The sequence below is a fragment of the Pseudorca crassidens genome, chromosome 3 (assembly GCF_039906515.1).
Source record: "Pseudorca crassidens isolate mPseCra1 chromosome 3, mPseCra1.hap1, whole genome shotgun sequence".
NCBI lineage: Eukaryota > Metazoa > Chordata > Mammalia > Artiodactyla > Delphinidae > Pseudorca > Pseudorca crassidens.
The window spans coordinates 88,983,461-89,008,941 of NC_090298.1; the positions used below are offsets into that span (position 1 = coordinate 88,983,461).

Sequence of the window (25,481 nt, forward strand, 5' to 3'; positions counted from 1 at the left end):
GGCATTAAATAGCAAGTGAAAATAAAAATAATTATGGGCAAGAGCTACATGATAGAGTAAGTCTCTTTCAAATCTTATCTCCTACTTTTGTTTTCTTAAATTTACAACTTTACAGATAAATACTAGTTCATAGGACTTGTTTTGTTATGATTTGACAGTCAAAATAAAGTATAGGAGACTTGATTAAGAGTTTATAAGAAGTTTCAGAGACTCTATGAAGAGAGTCTTTTGATAACTTTTATTAGAAGAAAAAAGAAAAACAAGTCTAAAAAAGGAAATATTTAAAAACAGTTTTTTTAAAAAAGAAAAACAAATGTAGTTCTTGAGAAGAAATGTTCAAATACCTCAGTGAACCGTTTATAAAATTATTTAACATTAAAATGAGTCAGTGAAACACAGGACATAATTAAGTTGTAATAACTCACCTTTATTTCACTTAGGTCAGAGGTCTTTGTGCCAGCACCTAATAGCTGATTTGTGAAAGGTGTCCCCCACCATTTTTTCTTCCTGTGTGCTGTTAGAAATCAAGCTTGACTTGAGTAAAATGTCTGAAATACTTGAGAGCCAAGGCTCATTATAAACTCAAGGTTTCCTTTAGTTTTATTTTTAGATGGAAATGTAGGAGAGTGGAATTTAGAGCTTAAAAAGTTTAGCTAATGACAGAAAAATAAGAATTCTATGGGAATGGGGTACCATTTCCCATGTTTGTTTTTTTCCCTACATTACTTTGAAGTTCATTGTTATGGAAGTTCAGCTTTTGGCTCTAGACAGAGGCAGTTTTGATACATCAGCGTTGATCTGAGGACGAGAGAGGTTTTTTCTTTCAAGACACACTAATTTACATCTAAAATAAAAAAAATCCTATTTGTTCATTAAGATGAAGTTGTATAGGGTTGGCATTCCTAAAAGTGTGTCATGTATAGTATGTACAATCTTCATAATTAATTGGTATAAACCATAAGTTTTTGAATATCTGAAAGTATTTGCATATTGTTTTCTCCACTTAAAAGTAAAATTATTATAAGTAATTTTACTTAATAAAATTCTTAAGTAATTTTACTGAAGAATAAAATTACTTTATTCTTCAGTAAAATTACTAAATTGACAGTGATTGATATAGGTTAAAATTTGGTGTTTACAAACTGCTTTTACCTGAAATGAAGTGCCTTTCCCACAAAACATGTGCCTCATTCAGATATACATTTTTAATAAATTTATGAACATCCTTGAAGCTATGAAATGCCCATTTCATTTAAGAATATGTTCCCTCTGTTAATTGAGAATTCTAGGGAACGGTCACTTCCCCCAGTTGATCACATTTTTATCTTCATGATTAAGGCAATCATTATCTCCATCAGTTAAGTTCCCTTTGATATTGCCTGATTTATTCAGAAATTTCATGAGCTAAAAAGATTGAGATAGTCTGTAGTTTATGATGTGTGGTACACTATGAATAAAGGTACAGAACTATTTCTGTGAGGTGTTAGATATCCTATTTATTTGAAGAAGATTTTCCCCTTGACTACAGAGGTAACTGAGGTTTTAAGTCACTGCGAATGTGAAGGTTTCAGGTATTAAGTATGATAATCTAAGATGGATAAAATTTAGAGGCTCCTTAATTGTAATTTAAAATTTTTTTCTGACATAATTTAGTATTTTTTGGAGTATTCTAGTTTGGTAAAGGTAACATAGAGGAAGGAAAATTTTTAATTTCTATAAATGATTTTTTTCTTCATAAAAAACATTTTTTAAAAACCCTGCAAAATGGCAGACTTACACCTATTTAAATTATTTTATTGTGATATACTTCACGCAACACAAAAATCAGCATTTCAAAGTGTACACACAGTGGTTTTAGTATATTCATTATGTTGTGCAACCATCACCACTATAGAATTCCTGAACCTTTCAATCTCCGCAATAAGCAACTGCATTTCTGTTAGCAATTAGTCTTAATTCCCCCCCTTTTCAATTTTCTGGTAATCACTCATCTATTTTTCATCCCTATGGATTTGCCTATTCTGGACATTTCGCATAAAAAGAGTCACACAATATGTGACCTTTTTTGTCTAGTTTCTTTCAACTTAATGTAATGTTTTCAAGGTTCATCCATGTTGTAGCATGTATCAATACTTCATTCCTTTTTATGACTGAATAATCCCTTGTATGGATTTATCATATATTGTTTATCCATTCATCAGCTGATGGACATTTGGGTTGTTCCACCTCTGGCTATTATGAATAATGCTGCAATGAACATTCACATGCAAGTTTTTAAGTGAATGTATGTTTTCAGTTCTTTTAGTTATATACCGAGGAATTGCTGGGTTGTGTGGTAATTCTATGTTTAAGTTTTTGAGGAACTGCCAAACTGTTTTCCACAGTGGTTGCAACATTTTGCATTCCCACCAGCAATGTATATAATGCATGAGTTTTCCAATTTCTCTACAGTCTCAACGCTTGTTATTTTTTCATTTTTTAAAAATTATAGGCATCCTAGTAAATATGAAATGGTATCTCATTGTAGTTTTATTTGTATTTTCCTGATGACTAATGATGTTGAGCATCTTTTAATGTGATTATTGGTCACTTGCATATGTTCTTCAGAGATATTACTGTTCATATCCTTTGCACACGTTTTAATTGGTGGTATTTTTCATTGTTGAGTTATGAGTTCTTTATATATTCAGGATACAAGCCCCTTTTCAGATATATAATTTGAAAAAAATGTTTCTCATTTTGTGAATTGTCTTTTCACTTTCTTGGTAATGTTCTTTGACACACAAAAGTTTTAAATTTTGCCAAAGTCCAATTTATCTAATTTTCTTTCATTTCACGTGCTTTTGGTGTTGTATCTAAAAAACCATTGACTAATGCAAGGTCATGCCAGTTTTCACCTGTGTTTCCTTCTAGAGTTTTATAGTTTTATCTTTTACATGTAGGTCTTTGATCCATTACAAGTTAATAGCTGTGTATGGTGTGAGGTAGACATCCAAATTCATTTTTTTTCCTGTGTGGAAGCATGTTTAATTTAAAATCTTAAAAAAGCAGCAACTATGAAATCACTGTTTCTTTACTCAAATAAACATACAAAAATTGGAACTAGAGAGCATAATTTTAGATAAAATAAAACAATTGCATTATACATAGGGAAATGAATTAATCATGATAATATTCCCATTGAACTTATCATAGCTACTTATTTTACCATTTTTTTACAGTGTGACTAAAATGTAGAGCTATCTGTGAAGACAGTCTAATGGAACACTTTGATCAACAGTGTTGCTAGAAGGAAGAATGTTAGATAATTAGCTTTAGATGAATCTGGCTTTAACTGAATACAGTATCTGATGTCAGCTCCAAGCATGTTTTCTTTTTTTCCACTGTACTAAAAGAGTTAAATAACCTATCCATAGTACCTCCACGTATTGAGGTCTGCTCCACAGCCAGCATCTTTCCATGCTTCAGGAGGTTATAAATTTGCATTGAGGACTATTTCTCCTAGACTGCTTCTGAAGTCAAGGACAGAGGTGTTAGACAGGATTCATAGTATAATCTGAAAGCCTACTGGCAATCAACAGGGTCCATTTCCATTGAAAATCTTTCAAACCACAATATATTTGATGAGATCTGTTCTAGTCATGTCAAGAATATTGCCCTTTCTCCAGAGCCATTGCTTTACTGCAGAATTTTTGTTATAAGTGGCTGAGCAAACAGTTTGTTCCATCTTACAGCCCCTTGTGAGTACTAGTTGTTCACTGATCTGTGGAGTACAGAACACCCTTATAATAGTAGCACTCTTTGAAAAATGTTCTTTAAAACCAGAATAAAGCACATTTTGCTCCAGATAATTGTTCTTTAGATGTCAGAAGAATTACTATTCTTTTGTCTCTTTAAAATTAATATTTTTCTGGATTCTGTTGACATATAGTTTATTTTAATTTTTGAATTACTTTGCATTTGAACTTAGAAAATAAAAATACTGAAAAATAAAGATGTGCATCCATTATATATAATAATGTAGTAAATAAGATTTGTTTGTTTGCTTCTATTTAGAAAATTAGCAAACTATCATTTAGCTGTGTTTAAGTTGTATATCAGTTATCATGTTGGTATTGTAACACTTGGCTTCCACCATTGGCATAGGGCAATATAGTTATTTTCATTCATAACATAATAAATTGCTTATTTTTTTAGTGTTTTCCTTTGTGTCTAGCAGAACAACCTTGTACTTCTTCTCACAAGGTGTGTTGTTAAATTCAGCTTAAATATTATGTATTTTAAACCTTGGTTGTCTTCCTTTATTCTGAAGGTCTTAGTATTTATTTATTTATTTATTTAGCCCAGACACTCAGATGTAGAAAAATGAGAAACAACAGTAAATAAAAATTAAATTTCTTACATCATATCACTGACATAAATACACTGAATTCTCCAATATAGTTAGCCATGTTTAGGAAAACTAAATATTATTCTCAGAGTTGCAAGTTTTGAATCACTAGTATTATCATACATAATTTTTCAAGAAGAGCTTATCAGGATTTATTTTCTTTAATTTCATTATATAGAGAGTAAATCTGTACTTTTATGTGTTTGCTCAAATGCTTAAAACAAATAACCCACATCATGTCAGAATGATGCTATATTCTATATATGCAATCCCAACTTGATGATAAATGTTTAAATTTACTGAGCTATGATTTCATACTGACTCATTAGAATGATCTGGTAATAGTTTTAGTTGAGATGTGTAGTATAACATTGGCACTGAATAGTTAATGGACTAAAATGTTATTGTTGATACTGTGGCACATTTTATATGTAATATTGCATGAAATTAAGGTAAGGATATTTGATACAGAAAAAATAAAGCTGTAGAAAAATTGCAGTGATATGATGGGATGAGGGAGAATGAATCAAAGTCACAAGCACAATTGGAAAAAGTAAATGGATAAAAAAGATAAAGAAAAAAGAATGATTACTAATAAAGAGAAGATGAGTAAGGGAACTAAAGCAGGGGAAAAAAAGAGCAAAGTGAGGGGAAATCAGAAGGTAGTGGAGGAAGCAGAAGTGTGAGACCAAAAATGAATGACTTTTAAGAAAATATATTTTGCTAGAGATAGTGTCTCTTGTTAGAGATCCGAGAAGGTGCGTAAAAAGGCAATCGGGAGTTGGGGGGGAGACCTTCAAGATGGCGAAAGAGTAAGACGCGGAGATCACCTTCCTCCCCACGAATACATCAGAAATACATCTACATGTGGAACAACTCCTACAGAATACCTACTGAACGCTAGCAGAAGACCTCAGACGTCCCAAAAGGCAAGAAAGACCCTAGGTACCTGGGTAGGGCAAAAGAAAAAAGAAGAAACAAAGACAAAAGAATATGGATGGGACCTGCACCAATGGGAGGGAGCTGTGAAGGAGGAAAAGTTTCCACACACTAGGAAGCCCCTTCATTGGCAGAGACTGTGGGGGGTGGAGGCGGGAAGCTTCAGAGCCACGGAGGAGAGCCAGCAACAGGGGTGTGGAGGGCAAAGGGGAGAGATTCCTGCACAGAGGATCGGTGCCGACCAGCACTCACCAGCCCAAGAGGCTTGTCTGCTCACCCGCCGGGGCCGGGGGTTGCTGGGAGCTGAAGCTCGGATCCCAGGGAGAGGACTGGGGTTGGCTGCGTGAACACAGCCTGAAGGGGGCTAGTTCACCACAACTAGCTGGGAGGGAGTCCGGGAAAAAGTCTGGAGCTGCCGAAGAGGCAAGAGATCATTGTTTCTGGGTGTTCCAGGAGAGGGGATTCAGAGCACAGCATAAACGAGCTCCAGAGACTGGCTCGAGCCGTGGCTATCAGTGTGGACCCCCAGAGATGGGCATGAAACGCTAAGGCTGCTGCTGTAGCCACCAAGAAGCCTGTGTGCAAGCACAGGTCACTATCCACACCTCCCCTGTTGGGAGGTTGTGCAGCCCGCCACTGCCAGGGTCCCGTGATCCAGGGACAACTTCCCTGGGAGAACACACAGCGCGCCTCAGGCTGGTGCAACGTCACGCTGGCCTCTGCCGCCACAGGCTTGCCCCGCACTCCATACCCCTCCCTCCTCCCGGCCTTACTGAGCCAGAGCCCCTGAATCAGCTGCTGCTTTAACCCCATCCTGACTGAGCGAAGAACAGATGCCCTTAGGCGACCTACACACAGAGGCAGGGCCAAATCCAAAGCTGAACCCCAGGAGCTGTGCAAACAAAGAAGAGAAAGGGAAATCTCTCCCAGCAGGCTCAGGAGCAGCAGAATAAATCTCCACAATCAACTTGATGAACCCTGCATCTGTGGAATACCTGAATGGACAAGAAATCAGCCCAAAATTGAGGTGGTGGACTTTGGGAGCAACAATATATATATATTTTTTTCCTTTTTCTCTTTTTGTGAGTGTGTATGTGTATGCTTCTGTGTGTGATGTTGTCTGTATAGCTTTGCTTTTACCATTTGTCGTAGGGTTCTGTCTGTCAGTTTTTTGTTTTTCTTCTTTTTTGAATCACTTTTCAATTTTTTATTTTTAATATTTGCTATTTTAATAACTATATTTTATTTTATTCTTTCTTCCTTTCTTTTTTTCTCTCTTTTCTTCTGAGCCGTGTGGCTGACAGGATCTTGGTGCTCTGGCCAGGTGTCAGGCCTGTGCCTCTGAGGTGGGAGAGCCAAGTTCAGGACATCGGTCCACCAGAGACCTCCCAGCTCCACGTAATATCAGATGGCGAAAGCTCTCCCAGAGATCTCCATCTCAATGCTAAGACCCAGCTCCACTCAACAACCAGCAAGCTACAATGCTGGACACCCTATGCCAAACAACTAGCAAGACAGGAGCACAACCCCATCCATTAGCAGAGAGGCTGCCTAAAATCATAGTAAGGTCACAGACACCACAAAAATACACCACTGGATGCGAACCTGCCCACCAGAAAGACAAGATCCAGCCTCATCCACCAGAACACAGGCACTAGTCCCCTCCACCAGGAAGCCTACACAACCCACTGAACCAAACTTAGCTGCTGGGGGCCAACAGCAAAAACAACAGGAAGTACGAACCTACAGCCTGCAAAAAGGAGATCCCAAACACAGTAAGTTAAGCAAAGTGAGAAGACAGAGAAACACACAACAGATGAAGGAGCAAGGTAAAAACCCACCAGACGAAACAAATGAAGAGGAAATAGGCAGTCTACCTAAAAAGAATTCAGAGTAATGATAGTAAAGATGATCCAAAATCTTGGAAATAGAATGGAGAAAATACAAGAAACGTTCAACAAGAACCTATAAGAACTAAAGAGCAAACAATGATGAACAACACAATAAATGAAATTAAAAATTCTCTAGAAGGGATCAATCAACGGTTAAGTGACCTGGGAGATAAAATAGTGGAAATAACTACTGCAGAGCAGAATAAAGAAAAAAGAATGAAAAGAATTGAGGACAGTCTCAGAGACCTCTGGGACAACATTAAAACCACCAACATTCGAATTATAGGGGTCCCAGAAAAAGAATAGGAAAAGAAAGGGATTGAGAAAATATTTGAAGAGATTATAGTTGAAAACTTCCCTAATATGGGAAAGGAAATAGTTAATCAAGTCCAGGAAGCACAGAGAGTCCCATACAGGATAAATCCAAGGAGAAACACACCAAGACACGTATTAATCAAACTATCAGAAATTAAATACAAAGAAAAAATATTAAAAGCACCAAGGGAAAAACAACAACATACAATGGAATCCCCATAAGGTTAACAGCTGATCTTTCAGCAGAAACTCTGCAAGCCAGAAGGGAGTGGCAGGACATATTTAAAGTGATGAAACGGAAGAACCTACAACCAAGATTGCTCTAGCCAGCAAGGATCTCATTCAGATTTGATGGGGAAATTAAAACCTTTACAGACAAGCAAAAGCTGAGAGAGTTCAGCACCACCAAACCAGCTTTACAACAAATGCTAAAAGAACTTCTCTAGGCAGGAAACACAAGAGAAGGAAAAGACCTACAATAACAAACCCAAAACAATTAAGAAAATACTAATAGGAACATACATATCAATAATTACCTGAAATGTAAATGGATTAAGTGCTCCAACCAAAAGGCATAGACTGGCTGAATGGATACAAAAACAAGACCTGTATATATGCTGTCTACAGGAGAACCACTTTAGACCTAGTGACACGTACAGACTGAAAGTGAGGAGCTGGAAGAAGATATTCCATGCAAATGGAAATCAAAAGAAAGCTGGAGTAGCGATTCTCATATCAGACAAAATAGATTTTAAAATAAAGACTATTAGAAGAGACAAAGAAAGACACTACATAATAATCAAGGGATCAATCCAAGAAGAAGATATAACAGTTGTAAATATTTATGCACCCAACATAGGAGCACCTCAATACATAAGGTAAATGCTAACAGCCATAAAAGGGGAAATCAGCAGTAACACAATCATAGTAGAGCACTTTAACACCCCACTTTCACCAATGGACAGATTATCTAAAATGAAAATAAATAAGGAAACACAAGCTTTAAATGACACATTAGACAAGATGGACTTAATTGACATTTATAGGACATTCCATCCAAAAACAACAGAATACACTTTCTTCTCAAGTGCTCATGGAACTTTCTCCAGGATAGATCATATCTTGGGTCACAAATCAAACCTTGGTAAATTTGAGAAAATTGTAATCATATGAAGTATCTTTTCCGACCACAACGCTATCAGACTAGATATTGATTACAGGAAAAAAATCTGTAAAAAATACAAACACATGGAGGCTAAACAATATACTACTTAATAACCAAGAGATCACTGAAGAAACCAAAGAGGAAATCAAAAAATACCTAGAAACAAATGACAGTGAAAACATGACGACCCAAAACCTATGGGATACAGCAAAAGCAGTTCTAAGAGGGAAGTTTATAGCAATACAGCCCTACCTCAAGAAACAAGAAACATCTCCAATAAACAACCTAACCTTACACTTAAAGCAATTAGAGAAAGAAGAACAAAAAACCCCCAAAGTTAGCAGAAGGAAAGAAATCATAAACATCAGATGAGAAATAAATGAAAAGGAAATGAAGGAAACAATAGCAAAGATCAATAAAACTAAAAGCTGGTCGTTTGAGAAGATGAACAAAATTGATAATCCATTAGCCAGACTCATGAAGAAAAAAAAGGAGAAGACTCAAATCAGTAGAATTAGAAATGAAAAAGGAGAAGTAACAACTGACACTGCAGAAATACAAAGGATCATAGGAGATTACTACAAGCAACTATATGCCAATAAAATGGACAACCTGGAAGAAATGGACACATTATTAGAAGAACACAGCCTTCCAAGACAGAACCAGGAAGAAAAAGAAAATATAAACAGACCAATCACAAGCACTGAAATTGAGACTGTGCTTAAAAATCTTCTAATAAACAAAAGCCCAGGACCAGATGGCTTCACAGGCGAATTCTATCAAACATTTAGAGAAGAGCTAACACCTATCCTTCTCAAACTCTTCCAAAATATATCGGAGGGAGGAACACTCCCAAACTCATTCTATGAGGTCACCATCACCCTGATACCAAAACCAGACAAAGGTGTCACAAAGAAAGAAAACTACAGGCCAATATCACTGATGAACATAGATGCAAAAATCCTCAACAAAATACTAGCAAACAGAATCCAACAGCACAGTTAAAGGATCATACACCATGATCAAGTGGGGTTTATCCCAGGAATGCAAGGATTCTTCAATATACGCAAATCAATCAGTGTGATACACCATATTAACAAATTGAAGGAGAAAAAACATATGATCATCTCAATAGATGCAGAGAAAGCCTTCGACAAAATTCAACAGCCATTTATGATAAAAACTCTCCAGAAAGTAGGCATAAAGGGAACTTACTTCAACATAATAAAGTCCATATATGACAAACACACAGCCATGATCGTTCTCAATGGTGAAAAAGTGAAACCATTGCCACTAATATCAGGAGCAAGACAAGGTTGCCCACTCTCAGCCCCAGTATTCAACAGTCTTTTGGACGTTTTAGCAACAGCAATCAGAGAAGAAAGAGAAATAAAAGGTATCCACATCAGAAAAGAAGAAGTAAAGCTATCACTGTTTGCTGATGACATGATACTATACATAGAGAATCCTAAAGATGCAACCAGAAAACTACTAGAGCTAATCAATGAATTTGGTAAAGTAGCAGGATACCAAATTAATGCACAGAAATCTCTTGCAATCCTATACAATAATGATGAAAAATCTGAAAGAGAAATTAAGGAAACACTCCTATTCACCATTGCAACAAAAAGAATAAAAAACCTAGGAATAAACCTACCTAAGGAGACAAAAGACCTGTATGCAGAAAATTATAAGACACTGATGAAAGAAATTAAAGATGATAAAAACAGATGGAGAGATATACCATGCTCTTGGATTGGAAGAATCAACATTGTGAAAATGACTATACTACCCAAAGCAATCTGCAGATTCAATGCAATCCCTATCAAAGTACCAATGGCATTTTTCACAGAACTAGAACAAAAAATTGCCCAATTTGTATGGAAACACAAAAGACCCTGAATAGCCAAAGCAATCTTGAGAAAGAAAAATGGAGGTGGAGGAATCAGGCTCCCTGACTTCAAACTATATTACAAAGCTGCAGTTATCAAGACAGTATGGTACTGGCACAAAAACAGAAATATAGATCATTGGAACAGGATAGTAAGCCCAGAGATAAACCCATGCACATATGGTCACCTTATCTTTGATAAAGGAGGCAAGAATATACAGTGGAGAAAAGACAGCCTCTTCAATAAGTGGTGCTGGGAAAACTGCACAGCTACATGTAAAAGAATGAAATTAGAACACTCCCTAACGCCATACGCAAAAATAAGCTCAAAATGGATTAAAGACCTAAATGTGAGGCCAGACACTATCAAACTCTTAGAGGAAAACATAGGCAGAACGCTCTATGACATAAATCACAGCAAGATCCTTTTTGACCCACCTCCTAGAGAAATGGAAATAAAAACAAAAATAAACAAGTGAGACCTAATGAAACTTAAAAGGTTTTGCACAGCAAAGGAAACCGTAAACAAGATGAAAAAGACAACCCTTAGAATGGCAGAAAATATTTGCAAATGAAGTAACTGACAAAGGATTAATCTCCAAAATTTACAAGCAGCTCATGCAGCTCAATATCAAAAAAACAAAGAACACAATCCAAAAATGGGTAGAAGACCTAAATAGACATTTCTCCAAAGAAGATATACAGATTGCCAACAAACACATGAAAGAATTCTCAATATCTTTAATCCTTAGAGAAATGCAAATCAAAACTACAATGAGGTACCACCTCACACCAGTCAGAATGGCCATCATCAAAAAATGTACAAACAATGAATGCTGGAAAGGGTGTGGAGAAAAGGGAACCATCTTTCACTGTTGGTGGGAATGTAAATTGATACACCCACTATGCAGAACAGTATCGAGGTTCCTTAAAATAGTAAAAATAGAACTACCATCTGACCCAGTAATCCCATTACTGGGCATATACCCTGAGAAAACCATAATTCAAAAAGAGGCATGTACCGCAATGTTCATTGCAGCTCTATTTACAATAGCCAGGACATGGAAGCAACTTAAGTTTCCATCGACAGATGAATGGTTAAAGAAGATGTGGCACATATATACAATGGAATATTACTCAGCTATAAAAAGAAACGAAATTGAGTTATTTGTAGTGAGGTGGATGGACCTAGAGTCTGTCATACAGAGTGAAGTAAGTCAAGAAGAAGAAAACAAATACCGTATGCTAACACATATATATGGAATCTGAAAGAAAAAAAGTGTTTCTGAAGAACCTAGAGGGAGGACAGGAATAAAGATGCAGACGTAAAGAATGGCCTTGTGGACTGGGTAGGGGGAACAGTAAGCTGGGACAAAGTGAGCGAGTGTCATGGGCTTATATATACTTTGAAATGTAAAATAGATAGCCTGTGGGAAGCAGCCACATAGCACAGGGAGATCAGCTTGGTGCTTTGTGACCACCTAGAGGGGTGGGAAAGGGAGGGTGGGAGGGAGATGCAAGAGGGAGGAGATATGGGGATATATGTATATGTATAGCTGATTCACTTTGTTATAAAGCAGAAACTAACACACCATTGTAAAGCAATTCTACTCCAATAAAGATGTTATTAAAAAAAAATAGGCAATCAGGGAAATAGAAAGCAGTGGAAGTAAGGTAATATTTGAGTTTGGCCTAGGTGTTTATCTTTTTAAATAAAGTTTTGGGAAGAATTGTATAAGAATGTGAATTTTTTCAGCATGTAATTCTGCCTAGTTATTATGATAGACCATAGTTATATTATTAGTTAAAGACTGAACAAACTCAAATTTTCAAAAAGTACAAAAAATTGTTAATTAAGAAATTTGCACATAAGAATTTTGTTGCTTCATAGTGGAACGTGAACATTAGGTAAAGTATATTTATAATAAAAATAACTAAGCTATCAGTGTATGAAAACAGTGATCAGTTCTACTTTATTGCTAAAAAAAAAATAGAATTTGTCAATTTACAGATAGGCCTTAGTGCCTGTTAACATGGAACCATTGTTTTACATCCTGTTTGTCTAGCCTGAAGGCAAACAATCATGAAGATCAAGTATCCCACATAGTCTTTGTTTTTCATTATTTTAATAATTAACTCATTCAATGCATTCAAAACATAACTTTAGAAATTTGCAAAAAAGTGGCAGGAAGAGCATTATTATTCATGTTTTCATTTTATGTTATGCATTTGTTCAACTATCAAACTCTAATTGGTATAAAATACATTTTTCCTACCTGTGGTTACATTACCCTTTCAGTGAAAGTAGATTTTAGTACCATCAGGCAGATTCCTTTTCAGTAGGCCGATATTTCTCACCCTTTGCAAGTGTTTGGTGCTTCTCTTACTTTTGATTATATGACATTTGATTCTTAATCTCCCCATAAAATTTCCCAGTGATATATAGCTTTAAAATTAAAGGGGTCATTATGAAATTTTTGAGAAATGTTTAAAATCCTGTGAGTTACTTGTAGTCCCCATAGAATATTATTATACTAGATCTGAAATAATTCATTACTTAGATTATTAAACTAATAACTAAATTTATATAAGAATATTAAAGAATTAAATTCACTTTTAAGGTTATTAAAAATTCATAAAAACTTTTATGTTAGTGTTGAAGTTTTATTTTGCTTGTTGACGCTCATTGAGAGGTTTACTTGTATATTTTCTATGCTGTTATATTTTAGTTTTTTTTTTTTAATGGTTTCGTATTTGGGTGCTTAATTTGAATAAGACTCAGACTTTGATTTTTGTTTTTAAACACTTTTGTCTTTGCCTCTCAAAAAGGATCTCATCTTGTGCTCAGATGTTTGAGATAAAAGCATACAAATCTTCATTGAATTCTTGGGAATTAGCCTGAACTAGGCTAAGAACAAAAATAGCCTCTTATTCTTAAGTCAAGAAAAAAATATTTTCATTTTCTTGTTCTGACTCCTCACTGCATCTTCATTTAAACCAATCTTTTTATTTCACTAAGCTCAGTATGTTTTTGCTGGAATATTCTTTAAGAATAAGGCCCAGGGAAAATAACTAACTAAACAGTTAGCCTAGTCAATCAGAAAAGCTTGTCTTATTAAGTATAACTTGTTAACTGTATTGGATTACTATACATTTTAAAAAGGAGGCTTCCCCTTCCCCATATCTTTGGCAAAAATTTTAGATAACTTAATGACAAGGAAAAGTCTTTCCCCACTTAGGCTTAGAAAGCTGTGATATTTGAAGTAAAAAGCTTCATTTCATTTTTGATGTAATTATGAAGGCTTTTGGGATGCTGGGATTTTGTTGCTGGTACATCCAGCATTCTATCACTGTCAAGTTTGCAAAATTGTATTGGAATATAATTGAAATCATAGTAATTAAAACGTTCCTTCCAATGTTTCCAGGGAAGTCCCTGAAAGACCTGATAGAACCAGGCAGGGGATAAGTACAGCCTTTCCCTGTGTATGCCTGTCACACATGTACACACACACACACACTCATAGTGAGTTCACCTTACATTTCGTAACAGTATTGTCTAGGAGCCAGGAACAGAAGATCTCTATAAGTTTCCCTTCCTACCCAAAAGAAACTAATAAACCCAGAGGACTGACATGTAATCCCTATGAAATAGCAATGTAAGTTCCTTCCTATTTACTCCTCTTTTTTAAACAAAGAAACAAACAAATTTTTTTTCCCCCAAAATGTATTCCTCACCTTGAAATCCTTAAATGAATTTCTCAGTGTTAGTTCACCTTTTGTATTTCAAATGCCCTTCTGACTTAATGAATTTTCCAGGCTCTTCATTCTCACAATTCTAAATAAATCAAAATTTGGGAGGATAGGTTGATTAGGACAAGAAATCAAGCATGTGATATCCTTGTTTGTGATGCTTTTCTATTATGTAGACCTTTTTTGAGAGATAATAGTAAAAAAGTTTTTTGCCAAGAGGTGACATTGAATTTCTTATTTTATTGATTTTTTTTCCCTCTGGAAAAAAGCAATAAAACACTTTGCCATTGGTGAGACTTGGAAATATTTGTATAACAGTAAAATATTTAGTATTTTCTGTATTGAAATGCACTGTGACAAAATTTTGAGGAAATATTTAATCATTTTGACCACCTACTTTAAGAATTATAAACTATTAGTATCAGTATACACAAAAAGTTAATTTTGTATGGATTATGCATTTGTTTTTAAAAATAATACTTTTTTAATCTAATAGTTGTGGCTAGTTCTTTATATAATTTACTTTTTAATCCCATTTTTGGGAATACAATTTAAAATTTCTTTGAAATATAGTATTTATCATAACTAGTACTAAAAGAAAAAGGCTTATTTAGCTTATAAACAATTTCCATGTACAGTCACATCATGTATGCAATTAAATAATGAAAGAATATCATAGTGGTAGAAGTAGAAACCAAACTGCGGACTCTTTGAAAAAGTCTGATTGGGATTTCTCAAGGTTTTTTTTTTTTTTTTTTTTTTTTGCGGTACGTGGGCCTGTCACTGTTGTGGCCTCTCCCATTGCGGAGCACGGGCTCCGGACGCACAGGCTCAGCGGCCATGACTCACGGGCCCAGCCGCTCTGCAGCATGTGGGATCTTCCCGGACCGGGGCACGAACCCGTGTCCTCTGCATCGGCAGGCGGACTCTCAACCACTGCGCCACCAGGGAAGCCCAAGGTTCTTTTTTTGTTTTGTTTTGTTTGTTTTGTTTTTTTTTTTGTTTCTTGCGGTACGCGGGCCTCTCACTGTGGTGGCCCACTCCCGTTGCGGAGCACAGGCTCCAGACGCGCAGGCTCAGCGGCCATGGCTCACGGGCCCAGCCGCTCTGCGGCATGTGGGATCTTCCCGGACCGGGGCACGAACCCGTGTCTCCAGCATCGGCAGGCGGACTCTCAACCGCTGCACCACCAGGGAAGCCCCCAAGGTTCTTTTTTTAAATCAGTCGGATGGGTTTTGGATAATATAAAATGGAACTTTGACCAGTAAGTTTTAAGCCTCTTCGTGTGGTACAAAACAATGCAGGCTCTCTTCAAAACTAGTTCTCATTTACCAGAAAGGTACCGTATTTTGTCCCTATGTAGAGTTCATAATATCAACCTGAAAAACCTGATTGATGTGTGAATATTTGTCTTTCATTTATTAATTCTTATTTTTCCAATTTATGACTTTCTCATGAGGCATTGTGCATATTTTGAGAACGTTAAGGGTTAGTGCATATTATTATACCTTACCCATAAAGTACTCTTACTGCCTGGGGCAATTTAGTTTCTGTGGGTGATAAATATAAGCAAACAAAAAACTTTTTACTTTTTTGCAATCAGAAAATGTGTGATTTCATCTATTATTAATTAGAAACTTTTCAACGAAACATAACTAGCTCTTAGTTATCTCTATTTGTTATTAGCACTTGGCCTCCTAAAATAACAGATAATTTGCTTTCCTGCTGTGCTCATGACTTATATTCCTCCCTTCTTTTTGCCATATGTTTGTAATTGAACATTGGTGGTTTCAATGAAGCTATTTCACCTAAGGCTTTGTCTGCCATTGCTGTACAGGATCAGGACCAGCCATGTGGCAGAGGTAATGGTTAAGGAAGTCAGGGGAATAAGGATAAGAATGAGAAGGCACAGCAACAGAGCAGCATCAAATGAAGACTTAGTGCTCCTGGGACCCTTGACATGGACAGTCCACAGCCCATGTGATTAAGAGTTAATTCCATAAAAAGATATAACTGAACTTTTAAAATGAAGTTATTTTATGGTAAATTTCTCTGATCATACTCTTCTTTTCATCATAATTCTCTGATTGAAAAATTTTAAATATATGGATTTATTTTATGACATGGTGAATAAGACTGTAAGTGCCAACTTTAAATGTTGATGTTTTGTGTACCTATGTATGATAGATAGAAAAAACAAATAACCTTCAAGTATTTAAGGATATGTATTTGTACTAAGCTTCAGCACCAGTGCTCTAGGATGTATTTTCTTTAAAAATTATGAAAATTTCAGATTCATCATATAACTTTTAATTGGTTAATTAAAGGGAAGAACATAGGTAAGAAGTATTTATAATTGCTGTTAGCTTTACCAGAAAAAAATTGCTATTTTCTCTAATTTAGTTTTTTTTCAATATTTGCTCAAGTTCTGTGATACGATCCCCATTATTGAGAAGCCTCTGGCAGAACAGGATTGGTACCATGGTGCAATTCCCAGAATAGAAGCGCAAGATCTGTTAAAACAACAAGGAGACTTCTTGGTCCGAGAGAGTCATGGGAAACCTGGTGAATATGTCCTTTCTGTATTTTCTGATGGACAAAGGAGACACTTTATCATACAATTTGTTGATGTACGTTTCCAATTTAGTTTTTATGTATATTTTGATATAGTTAATTGAGGTATAATTGTAATAAATGATGAATAATTTGTGATAAATGCCTGTAACACTAACTTTAGCACTTAATTTTTCTTTTTTCTGAATTCCGTAAGTAGAGTGCTCTAAAATTCACTAAAATTTTAACCTTTTTAAGGAAATACATATTTTAAAATTTAAAGTTAAGAATAGTTGTTACAATTTACATTAAATTTAAATACATAAATATTTAATGTTTTAAGTTAACTTTGAACATTAAAGATCCTTTATATTAAAAATAAAAAGAAATAATGTGATTATCATAATTTTTTTAGAGGAACTTAATTATGAATTTTATGCTCTTGAAACCAGCCCTTGAAATTGCTCAAAAATGTTACCATGAGAGATTTTTAAGAATATTTTATTAAATAGTAATAATGAAGTACCTTAATGAATGGTACAGTGATAGTTGAATTGTTTTTATGATTCTTTGAGTATTAAGGGTTTTTTTCCACTTATATATAAGCTATTATTTGTTGGCATTAATGAACAATAAATAGAAATCGAAGAAAAATTTTTAAACTGGTCTGGGCATATTGCTTGTTCTAATACTGATTTATTTATTGAAGTTTAAGTATTGTAAACTTATTTGTTACATTCTTTATTAAGCACTCAACAGATGAAGAGTGATCTCAAAATTTTGTTTAACTTTACCCACTGAGAAATTTTTAATATTTTTGTCATAGGAAGGAATTGATGCCTCTATTTGTCATTTTTTACCCCATCATATCAAATGGCATGCATTTTCAAGCTGGCTGTCTGTAGGATTTCAGTTTATGTCCACGCACTATAGTGATGCTAAGTACCGTACAAGAAGATTGAACCATTATCATTACATGAACTTCAGAGGGTTTTAGGAACATATATGTTCAAGTTCATATATAGTTCACATATATATAAGTTCTAGTGATAATATATATTGCATATTATATTATCTATCTACTATATAGATATAATTCTGAGGTAAAATTCACATACCATAAAAGTAACCATTTAAAAGTTGCATTTAGTATAGTCACATCTAGGGATTATATTTAAATGAAAATAGATGCTGTTCAGATGGGTTAAAATAAGTATATTAAAGTATATATTATAATTTTCATACTACTTGTTAATTTTGCATAGTATTCAGACTTCAACTTGATAATTATATTTGCCTACTCTTATACATCCAACCTGTTTCTAATAGTATGTCATCCCTTACTTTCTTTAAATTTGTATGTGCCTTTAAATTATGGATGTAGATAACCTTCCTTATTACAACCAGTGACCATGTTGACAATATTTATAAAATGGTATGAGAATTGTAGAAGGAAAGATGGTAGGTAAACTATAAACTACAACTTATATGAATGTTTCCTTCTATTTTCTAAGCTCTAAAAGTTACTCTTTGAAATATGTCATACATTAAATAAGACTGAAATATTTCCCTTATTACCTCTTATAGTTTAAAATATAACTGTAGGAATTTAACTTAGTACTTTTAGAAACAAAATGGAAAGGGTCCACTTGCAAATTATCACTTGTCTTTAACATTGCCATTTTGTTTTAAGTAACTAAAGTGAACAGCATAATATATTCTAAAAATAAGATATTGTTACAAGTTCACATTTAAAGATTTTATTCGGCTTCCTCTGTCATTGAAATTTTGCAAAGATCTCTTTTAAAGAAGAGAGTACTTGTATTTCTGTAAATGCCTCAGGTTTTCCACTGCCTAATTTTATTTAATTTGCCCTCATTATATAATGTTGAGTTCTTCAATCAGTTGAAAAATAAGAGTTTTAAGGTGAAATCGACTGTTTGGGGAAATTTTAATTCTTTTTCTTCTTGTGGAGGTGAATCTTACTTGGTCTAAAATTATCCCATTTCCTTCCTCATATACCTGTTGTCTGGAAGGGGTTTATAAATGGGGGAAGTCATTACCAGATATTTAATGATTGCCTATTATATTCCAATCAATGAATTTATAATCCATTAGTAGATTATAAAAGCTGTACATAAATGTGGGGTCAGGTGTCCTAAGTGAGGAATACATAAGGAAATATAGGATTTTGTGGAAAAAAAAGTCACATAGTAATCAATGAAAACTTGGGTTTCAGGCCCAGATATGTACTTTACAAGCTCTGGTTTAGGAAGTAATTGGGGGTAATAGCTGATACACTGATTGTGAGAGTCAAACAGTGAATATATTCTTTGTAATGTGTGAAGTGCTATGCAGATCATTAGGCATTTTTACCATTGTTTGAACACTTTATTTGGAAAAACATACAAATGTACTTTGTATGAAATATCAGTGTAATTGGAAAAGTTAACTTAAAAATTTTCTTTTGGTTCCTATTGAGATTTATTTGTGAAATTTAAATAGTAATGAAAGTATTATTTTAGAATTTATATATTTAAGTTTGAGGTATTCATTGATTACAAATAACGTTATTTTTAGCAACATTATCTCTGTCAACTAGAGTCTAGTTTGGCAGTTGTTTTGAAGCTTTATTTTTGTATGCATATCACAGTTATTTTTTTTTAACATGGTGTGAAACTCTGCATGCTGTGAACATTATGACTGATCAAGATGGATGCAGATACTTTAGATTTTTACATTTTTTACTACTCTAGCAGAGAATATCTGGTGTTTTAGCTAGTTCAAGCAAGGAGAACTGTACTTTTTATTGGACACTAATTACATTAATTTCATAAAGCCAGATATATTAAGCATAGCTAAGTATCTGAATCTCAGTGTAATTCTAGTGTTATTTACTGACTTATTCCATAGTTACTAACCTGTTTATGGTGCTTGATGTAAAGCCATAGTTAGAGTTTGTACCTAAAACTGTTTATCTTTTGTCATAAATATTGACAGATTTTCATAGAGATTCAAATAGCATTGTTTCATTTGATAAGTTGATATATAATCAAATCCTTGCTTTTGTATAAGGTAAACAAAAAGAAGTGATAAAACAAAGTACTTCAGAAAAAAACTTTTTGCGCTATTATTAATAGTAAAATACCAATTCATATTTCTCTAATTTTATTTATCTGACACATATTTGCTAAAAACACATTTTGGCAGAGTATCATGTTATGCAGTGTAGGGAGGTGAAACTGAAAATGTATGGCCTACTGCTCGGTGAGCTTAAGACCTGCTAGGTGAGACATTAGTAGAATTCATGAACAGAGAAACATTAAAGATGCAAATTTAAGGATAATTGAGCCAGACATTTGAATTAACATCTGGTGATGAATTAAAAAATCACAACATAGTAAATATTTTAAAATAAAACCTGGGGGAACATCCTCTACATAATGGCATATCATCCTTTTTTATTCATTCATTTCAATCAAAAAATACTAATTGAGCAAGTATTCTATAGAGTCCAGGGATACGGGCCAATAAAACAAAAATAGCACAGAAGTGGAGGCTGTGAGTAGTTACTATGTGAAATTGGGTAGCTCAGTGTATTGTATCATCAGTTCATTCAACAGATATCTATTGGATGTGTATCATGTGTTGAGTTTCACTTTAAAGTGATGGATGTATTCTCTGAATGTACCAGACAGGTTTACTTTGTTTTTTTTGCCACAATCTCTAGGCTCTTTGAACTACCTTTTAAATTCATACTGTGAATCTTAAGAAAGACTAAGTGAAAGTATATACAGACCCAAAACTTGTTTGTATGACAATTCCAAGTTTGTGTTCTTATCCTTGTACACTTAAGATTATTTTAACTGTTTTACTCCAGCCATTCAAAGATTCAAGAGAAGGCAATACGTTCCTTGAAGTCAAAATGAAATCAGCATAAGATATCATTTTCTGTGCCCCAGACACACAATTAGGGACCTAGGAGACTTCCTTCTTAACAATAAAGCAAAGCCATTCCAAATCCTTATTAATTAGTTTCCAGGAAATACTAATTGAGTGAGTACTTTTAAGACACAGAGATATAATGGTGGAGCTTACAGTCTAGTGGGGAGGCTCACGGTCATTCGTAAATCACACGCAATATATGTAATTATAAACTTTATTAAGTGCTGTAAAGATACACAGTGCTATGAACACTTTTAACTGGAAAACTTAAGGAAATTACGTTTGAGACAACATCTGAAGAATGAATGAAAGTTAACTAGGAAAAGCCTTACCAAAATGTTACTAATTTTATTCCTCAGATTCCCCAACAATCCTTCCTGTTTACTGGTTTAACTAGTAATATAACTAGTCAGTGTGCTTTTTTTATTTGAGAAAGCTAAAATTTATGTTTTACATTTTTATTGTTGGGTATTACCCAAAAAAGGAGTGTTCTAGCCTTTTGTTTTTATTCAGCTTATTCATCTTGGCCTCTTTCAGAAATGATTTTCCCTCTTTCCTTTTTATTTTTTTCTTATGCGTGCTTATCCTTGATGGTTTCTCAGGAGATCTACTCAGATCTACTACTACTACTACTCAGATCTACTCAGATCTAATATTTCAAATTACACATTCATTGAATCCCCTTCTCATTTTTGTGTGGTTATTCTGTTCTGACTTCCTTGCATAATAATAGTCCTCTGGAAATATGTGTAGCAACAAAATCTGATTCTACTTTTTATTGTTTTTCATCTATATGCATGATTGATTCTTAAGTAGCACAGTGATAAATCAGGAATGAATTCTAGATATAGTGAATGTTTTAAAAACAAAAATATTGCATACTCTTAGTAAAAATTCAGAAATGTGTATCACGGAACATGTGCTTCACAGTTAATACCCCCTTGCGGGCTCGCTGTATATTCTTTGAGATCTTAAAAATATATTTTAATTGTGTGCAACTATGTAATTCTTATTTTACAAAGATTGATTCATAACATATTTTTTATTTATACTTATTTTTAAATGATATATTACATGGTTTTTTTAAATGTAATACAAATGACTATCAACAAAATGATCTTCGTAGGAATTTGTAGAAATTTATTTTTTACTACTATTTTTTATTGCTTCTTTTGGAATTCACATAAGAGGTCATTAGTAGCTCCAAAGAGAAATCTCTTATTTGAAAGTTAATGTGGATTCTCTCTGTCACATTATTAGTAAAGCCATGTAGAAAAAATTTAAAAAGAATTCTCTATATGTGAACCCAACCTCAGGTCATCTGAACTATAAGAAATTTGCACAGATTTGTACAAAGTCAAATGTAAGATTCAGAATTTTGAATGTATCAAGAAACAAGTCCTCAACATTTTTGGTGAATGTATTCTTTTTTTATTTTTAATTGTAGTACAGTTGACTTCTAATATTACCTTTGTTCCAGGTGTACATCATAGTAATTTGATATTTGTGTACACTACAAAATGATCACCGTAAGTCGTTACCATCTGTCACTATACAAAGTTATTACAATATTATTGACTATATTCCCTATCCTGTACAATACATCCTCATGACTTATTTGTTGTTTAGCTAGAAATATGTACCTCTTAATCTCCCTTACCTATTTCTTTCATCCCTCTACCCTCTTCCCCTCTGGCAACCACCAACTTCTTCCCTGTATCTATGAGTCTGTTTCTATTTTGTTATGCTTGTTTGTTTTGTCTTTTAGATTCCACATATAATATTTATCTTTCTCTGACTTATTTCACTTAGCATGATACCCTCTAAATCCATCCATGTTGTCGCAAATGGCAAGGTTTCATTCTTTTTTATGGCTGAGTAATAGTGCATTGTGTGTGTGTGTGTATCTTGTTTTTTATGCATTCTTCTTTAGCCATTCATCTATTGATGGACACTTAGGTCTCTTCCATACCTTGGTTATTGTAAATAATGCTGTAGTAAACATAGGGGTGCATGTATCTTTTCTAATTACTGTTTTTATTTTCTTCAGAAAAATACCAAGAAGTTGAATTACTGCATCATATGGTAGTTCTCTTTTTAGTTTTTTGAGGAAACTCCAAACTTTTTTCCATAGTGGCTGCACCAATTTACATTCCCACCAGCAGTGCATGAGGGTTCCGTGAATGTATTATTCTTGACCTTAGTTGCTTAGGTGAACTTTATAAGCAAACAGCCATAGCATCATTTTTAGATTCATTACATTATCTTCATCTTTAAGGAAGTGAATTAATTGGTTTTGCACTGTTTTAGGACTCAGAACTTCACTGATGTCAGAGGAATTGTTTTAAACAAATACTTGCTAGGAATCAGTTTCTCATTTTAGCCCATGAAGGAAGTACTGCTGCTTGTATTACTGTATTAGTTCATCATGATTACTGTGTCAATGGCAGAAAACTACCTTTAGATTAAAAACTACATATGTTCTTAAGAAAGGAAAACTGAAAATTCCTATTATTTTATTCTCTATTTCTCTAGTTATAAGAGGTATATTAGAAATTTATATAAGGCTTTATGACACTAGTGGCTGACTTTAAAATTTCATTCTGTGTGAACTTCATCTCATTACTTACTTTTTTTTTTTTTTTTAAACATCTTTATTGGAGCATAATTGCTTTACAATGGTATGTTAGTTTCAGCTTCACAACAAAATGAATCAGTTATATATATACATATGTTCCCATATCTCTTCCCGCTTGCGTCACCCTCCCTCCCACCCTCCCTATCCCACCCCTCCAGGCGGTCACACAGCACCGAGCTGATCTCCCTGTGCTATGCGGCTGCTTCCCACTAGCTATCTACCTTACGTTTGGTAGTGTATACATGTCCATGCCTCTTTATTGCTTTGTCACCGTTTACCCTTCCCCCTCCCCATAGCCTCAAGTCCATTCTCTAGTAAGTCTGTGTCTTTATTCCTGTTTCACCCCTAGGTTTTTCATGACATTTTTTTTTTCTTAAATTCCATATATATGTGTTAGCATACGGTATTTGTCTCTCTCTTTCTGACTTACTTCACTCTGTATGACAGACTTTAGGTCTATCCACCTCATTACAAATAGCTCAATTTCGTCTCTTTTTATGGCTGAGTAATACTCCATTGTATATATGTGCCACATCTTCTTTATCCATTCATCCGATGATGGACACTTAGGTTGTTTCCATCTCTGGGCTATTGTAAATAGAGCTGCAATGAACATTTTGGTACATGACTCTTTTTGAATTATGGTTTTCTCAGGGTATATGCCCAGTAGTGGGATTGCTGGGTCATATGGTAGTTCTATTTGTAGCTTTTTAAGGAACCTCCATACTGTTCTCCACAGTGGCTGTATCAATTTACATTCCCACCAACAGTGTAAGAGGGTTCCCTTTTCTCCACACCCTCTCCAGCATTCATTGTTTCTAGATTTTTTGATGATGGCCATTCTGACTGGTGTGAGATGATATCTCATTGTAGTTTTGATTTGCATTTCTCTAATGATTAGTGATGTTGAGCATTCTTTCATGTGTTTGTTGGCACTCTGTATATCTTCTTTGGAGAAATGTCTATTTAGGTCTTCTGCCCATTTTTGGATTGGGTTGTTTGTTTTTTTGTTATTGAGCTGCATGAGCTGCTTATAAATTTTGGAGATTAATCCTTTGTCAGTTGCTTCATTTGCAAATATTTTCTCCCATTCTGAGGGTTGTCTTTTGGTCTTCTTTATGGTTTCCTTTGCTGCGCAAGAGCTTTTAAGTTTCATTAGGTCCCATTTGTTTACTTTTGTTTTTATTTCCATTTCTCTAGGAGGTGGGTCAAAAAGGATCTTGCTGTGATTTATGTCATAGAGTGTTCTGCCTATGTTTTCCTCTAAGAGTTTGATAGTTTCTGGCCTTACATTTAGGTCTTTAATCCATTTTGAGCTTATTTTTGTGTATGGTGTTAGGGAGTGATCTAATCTCATACTTTTACATGTACCTGTCCAGTTTTCCCAGCACCACTTATTGAATAGGCTGTCCTTTCTCCACTGTACATTTCTGCCTCCTTTGTCAAAGATAAGGTGACCATATGTGCGTGGGTTTATCTCTGGGCTTTCTATCCTGTTCCATTGATCTATATTTCTGTTTTTGTGCCAGTACCATACTGTCTTGATTACTGTAGCTTTGTAGTATAGTCTGAAGTCAGGAAGCCTGATTCCAACAGCTCCATTTTTCATTCTCAAAATTGCTTTGGCTATTCGGGGTCTTTTGTGTTTCCATACAAATTGTGAGATTTTTTGTTCTAGTTCTGTGAAAAATGCCAGTGGTAGTTTCATAGGGATTGCATTGAATCTGTAGATTGCTTTGGGTAGTAGAGTCATTTTCACAATGTTGATTCTTCCAATCCAAGAACATGGTATATCTCTCCATCTATTTGTATCATTTTTAATTTCTTTCATCAGTGTCTTATAATTTTCTGCATACAGGTCTTTTGTCTCCTTAGGTAGGTTTATTCCTAGGTATTTTATTCTTTTTGTTGCAATGGTAAATGGGAGTGTTTTCTTGATTTCACTTTCAGATTTTTCATCCTTAGTGTATAGGAATGCCAGAGATTTCTGTGCATTAATTTTG

At 34.5% G+C, this 25,481-nt stretch overlaps 1 protein-coding gene across 7 annotated transcripts in view; it reads left to right on the forward strand.

Moving 5' to 3' along the window:
• FER (FER tyrosine kinase) overlaps positions 1-25,481 on the forward strand; it is a 474,202-nt gene that overhangs the window by 210,661 nt on the left and 238,060 nt on the right. For 6 of the 7 annotated variants that reach the window (XM_067731395.1, XM_067731396.1, XM_067731392.1 and 3 more), the window contains one exon: positions 16,769-16,972. The exons of the other annotated variant lie outside the window; for it this stretch is intronic. In XM_067731395.1, coding sequence (XP_067587496.1) covers positions 16,769-16,972 — 204 coding nt within the window. The remainder of the gene's footprint in view (positions 1-16,768; positions 16,973-25,481) is intronic. 7 annotated transcript variants of the gene reach the window in all.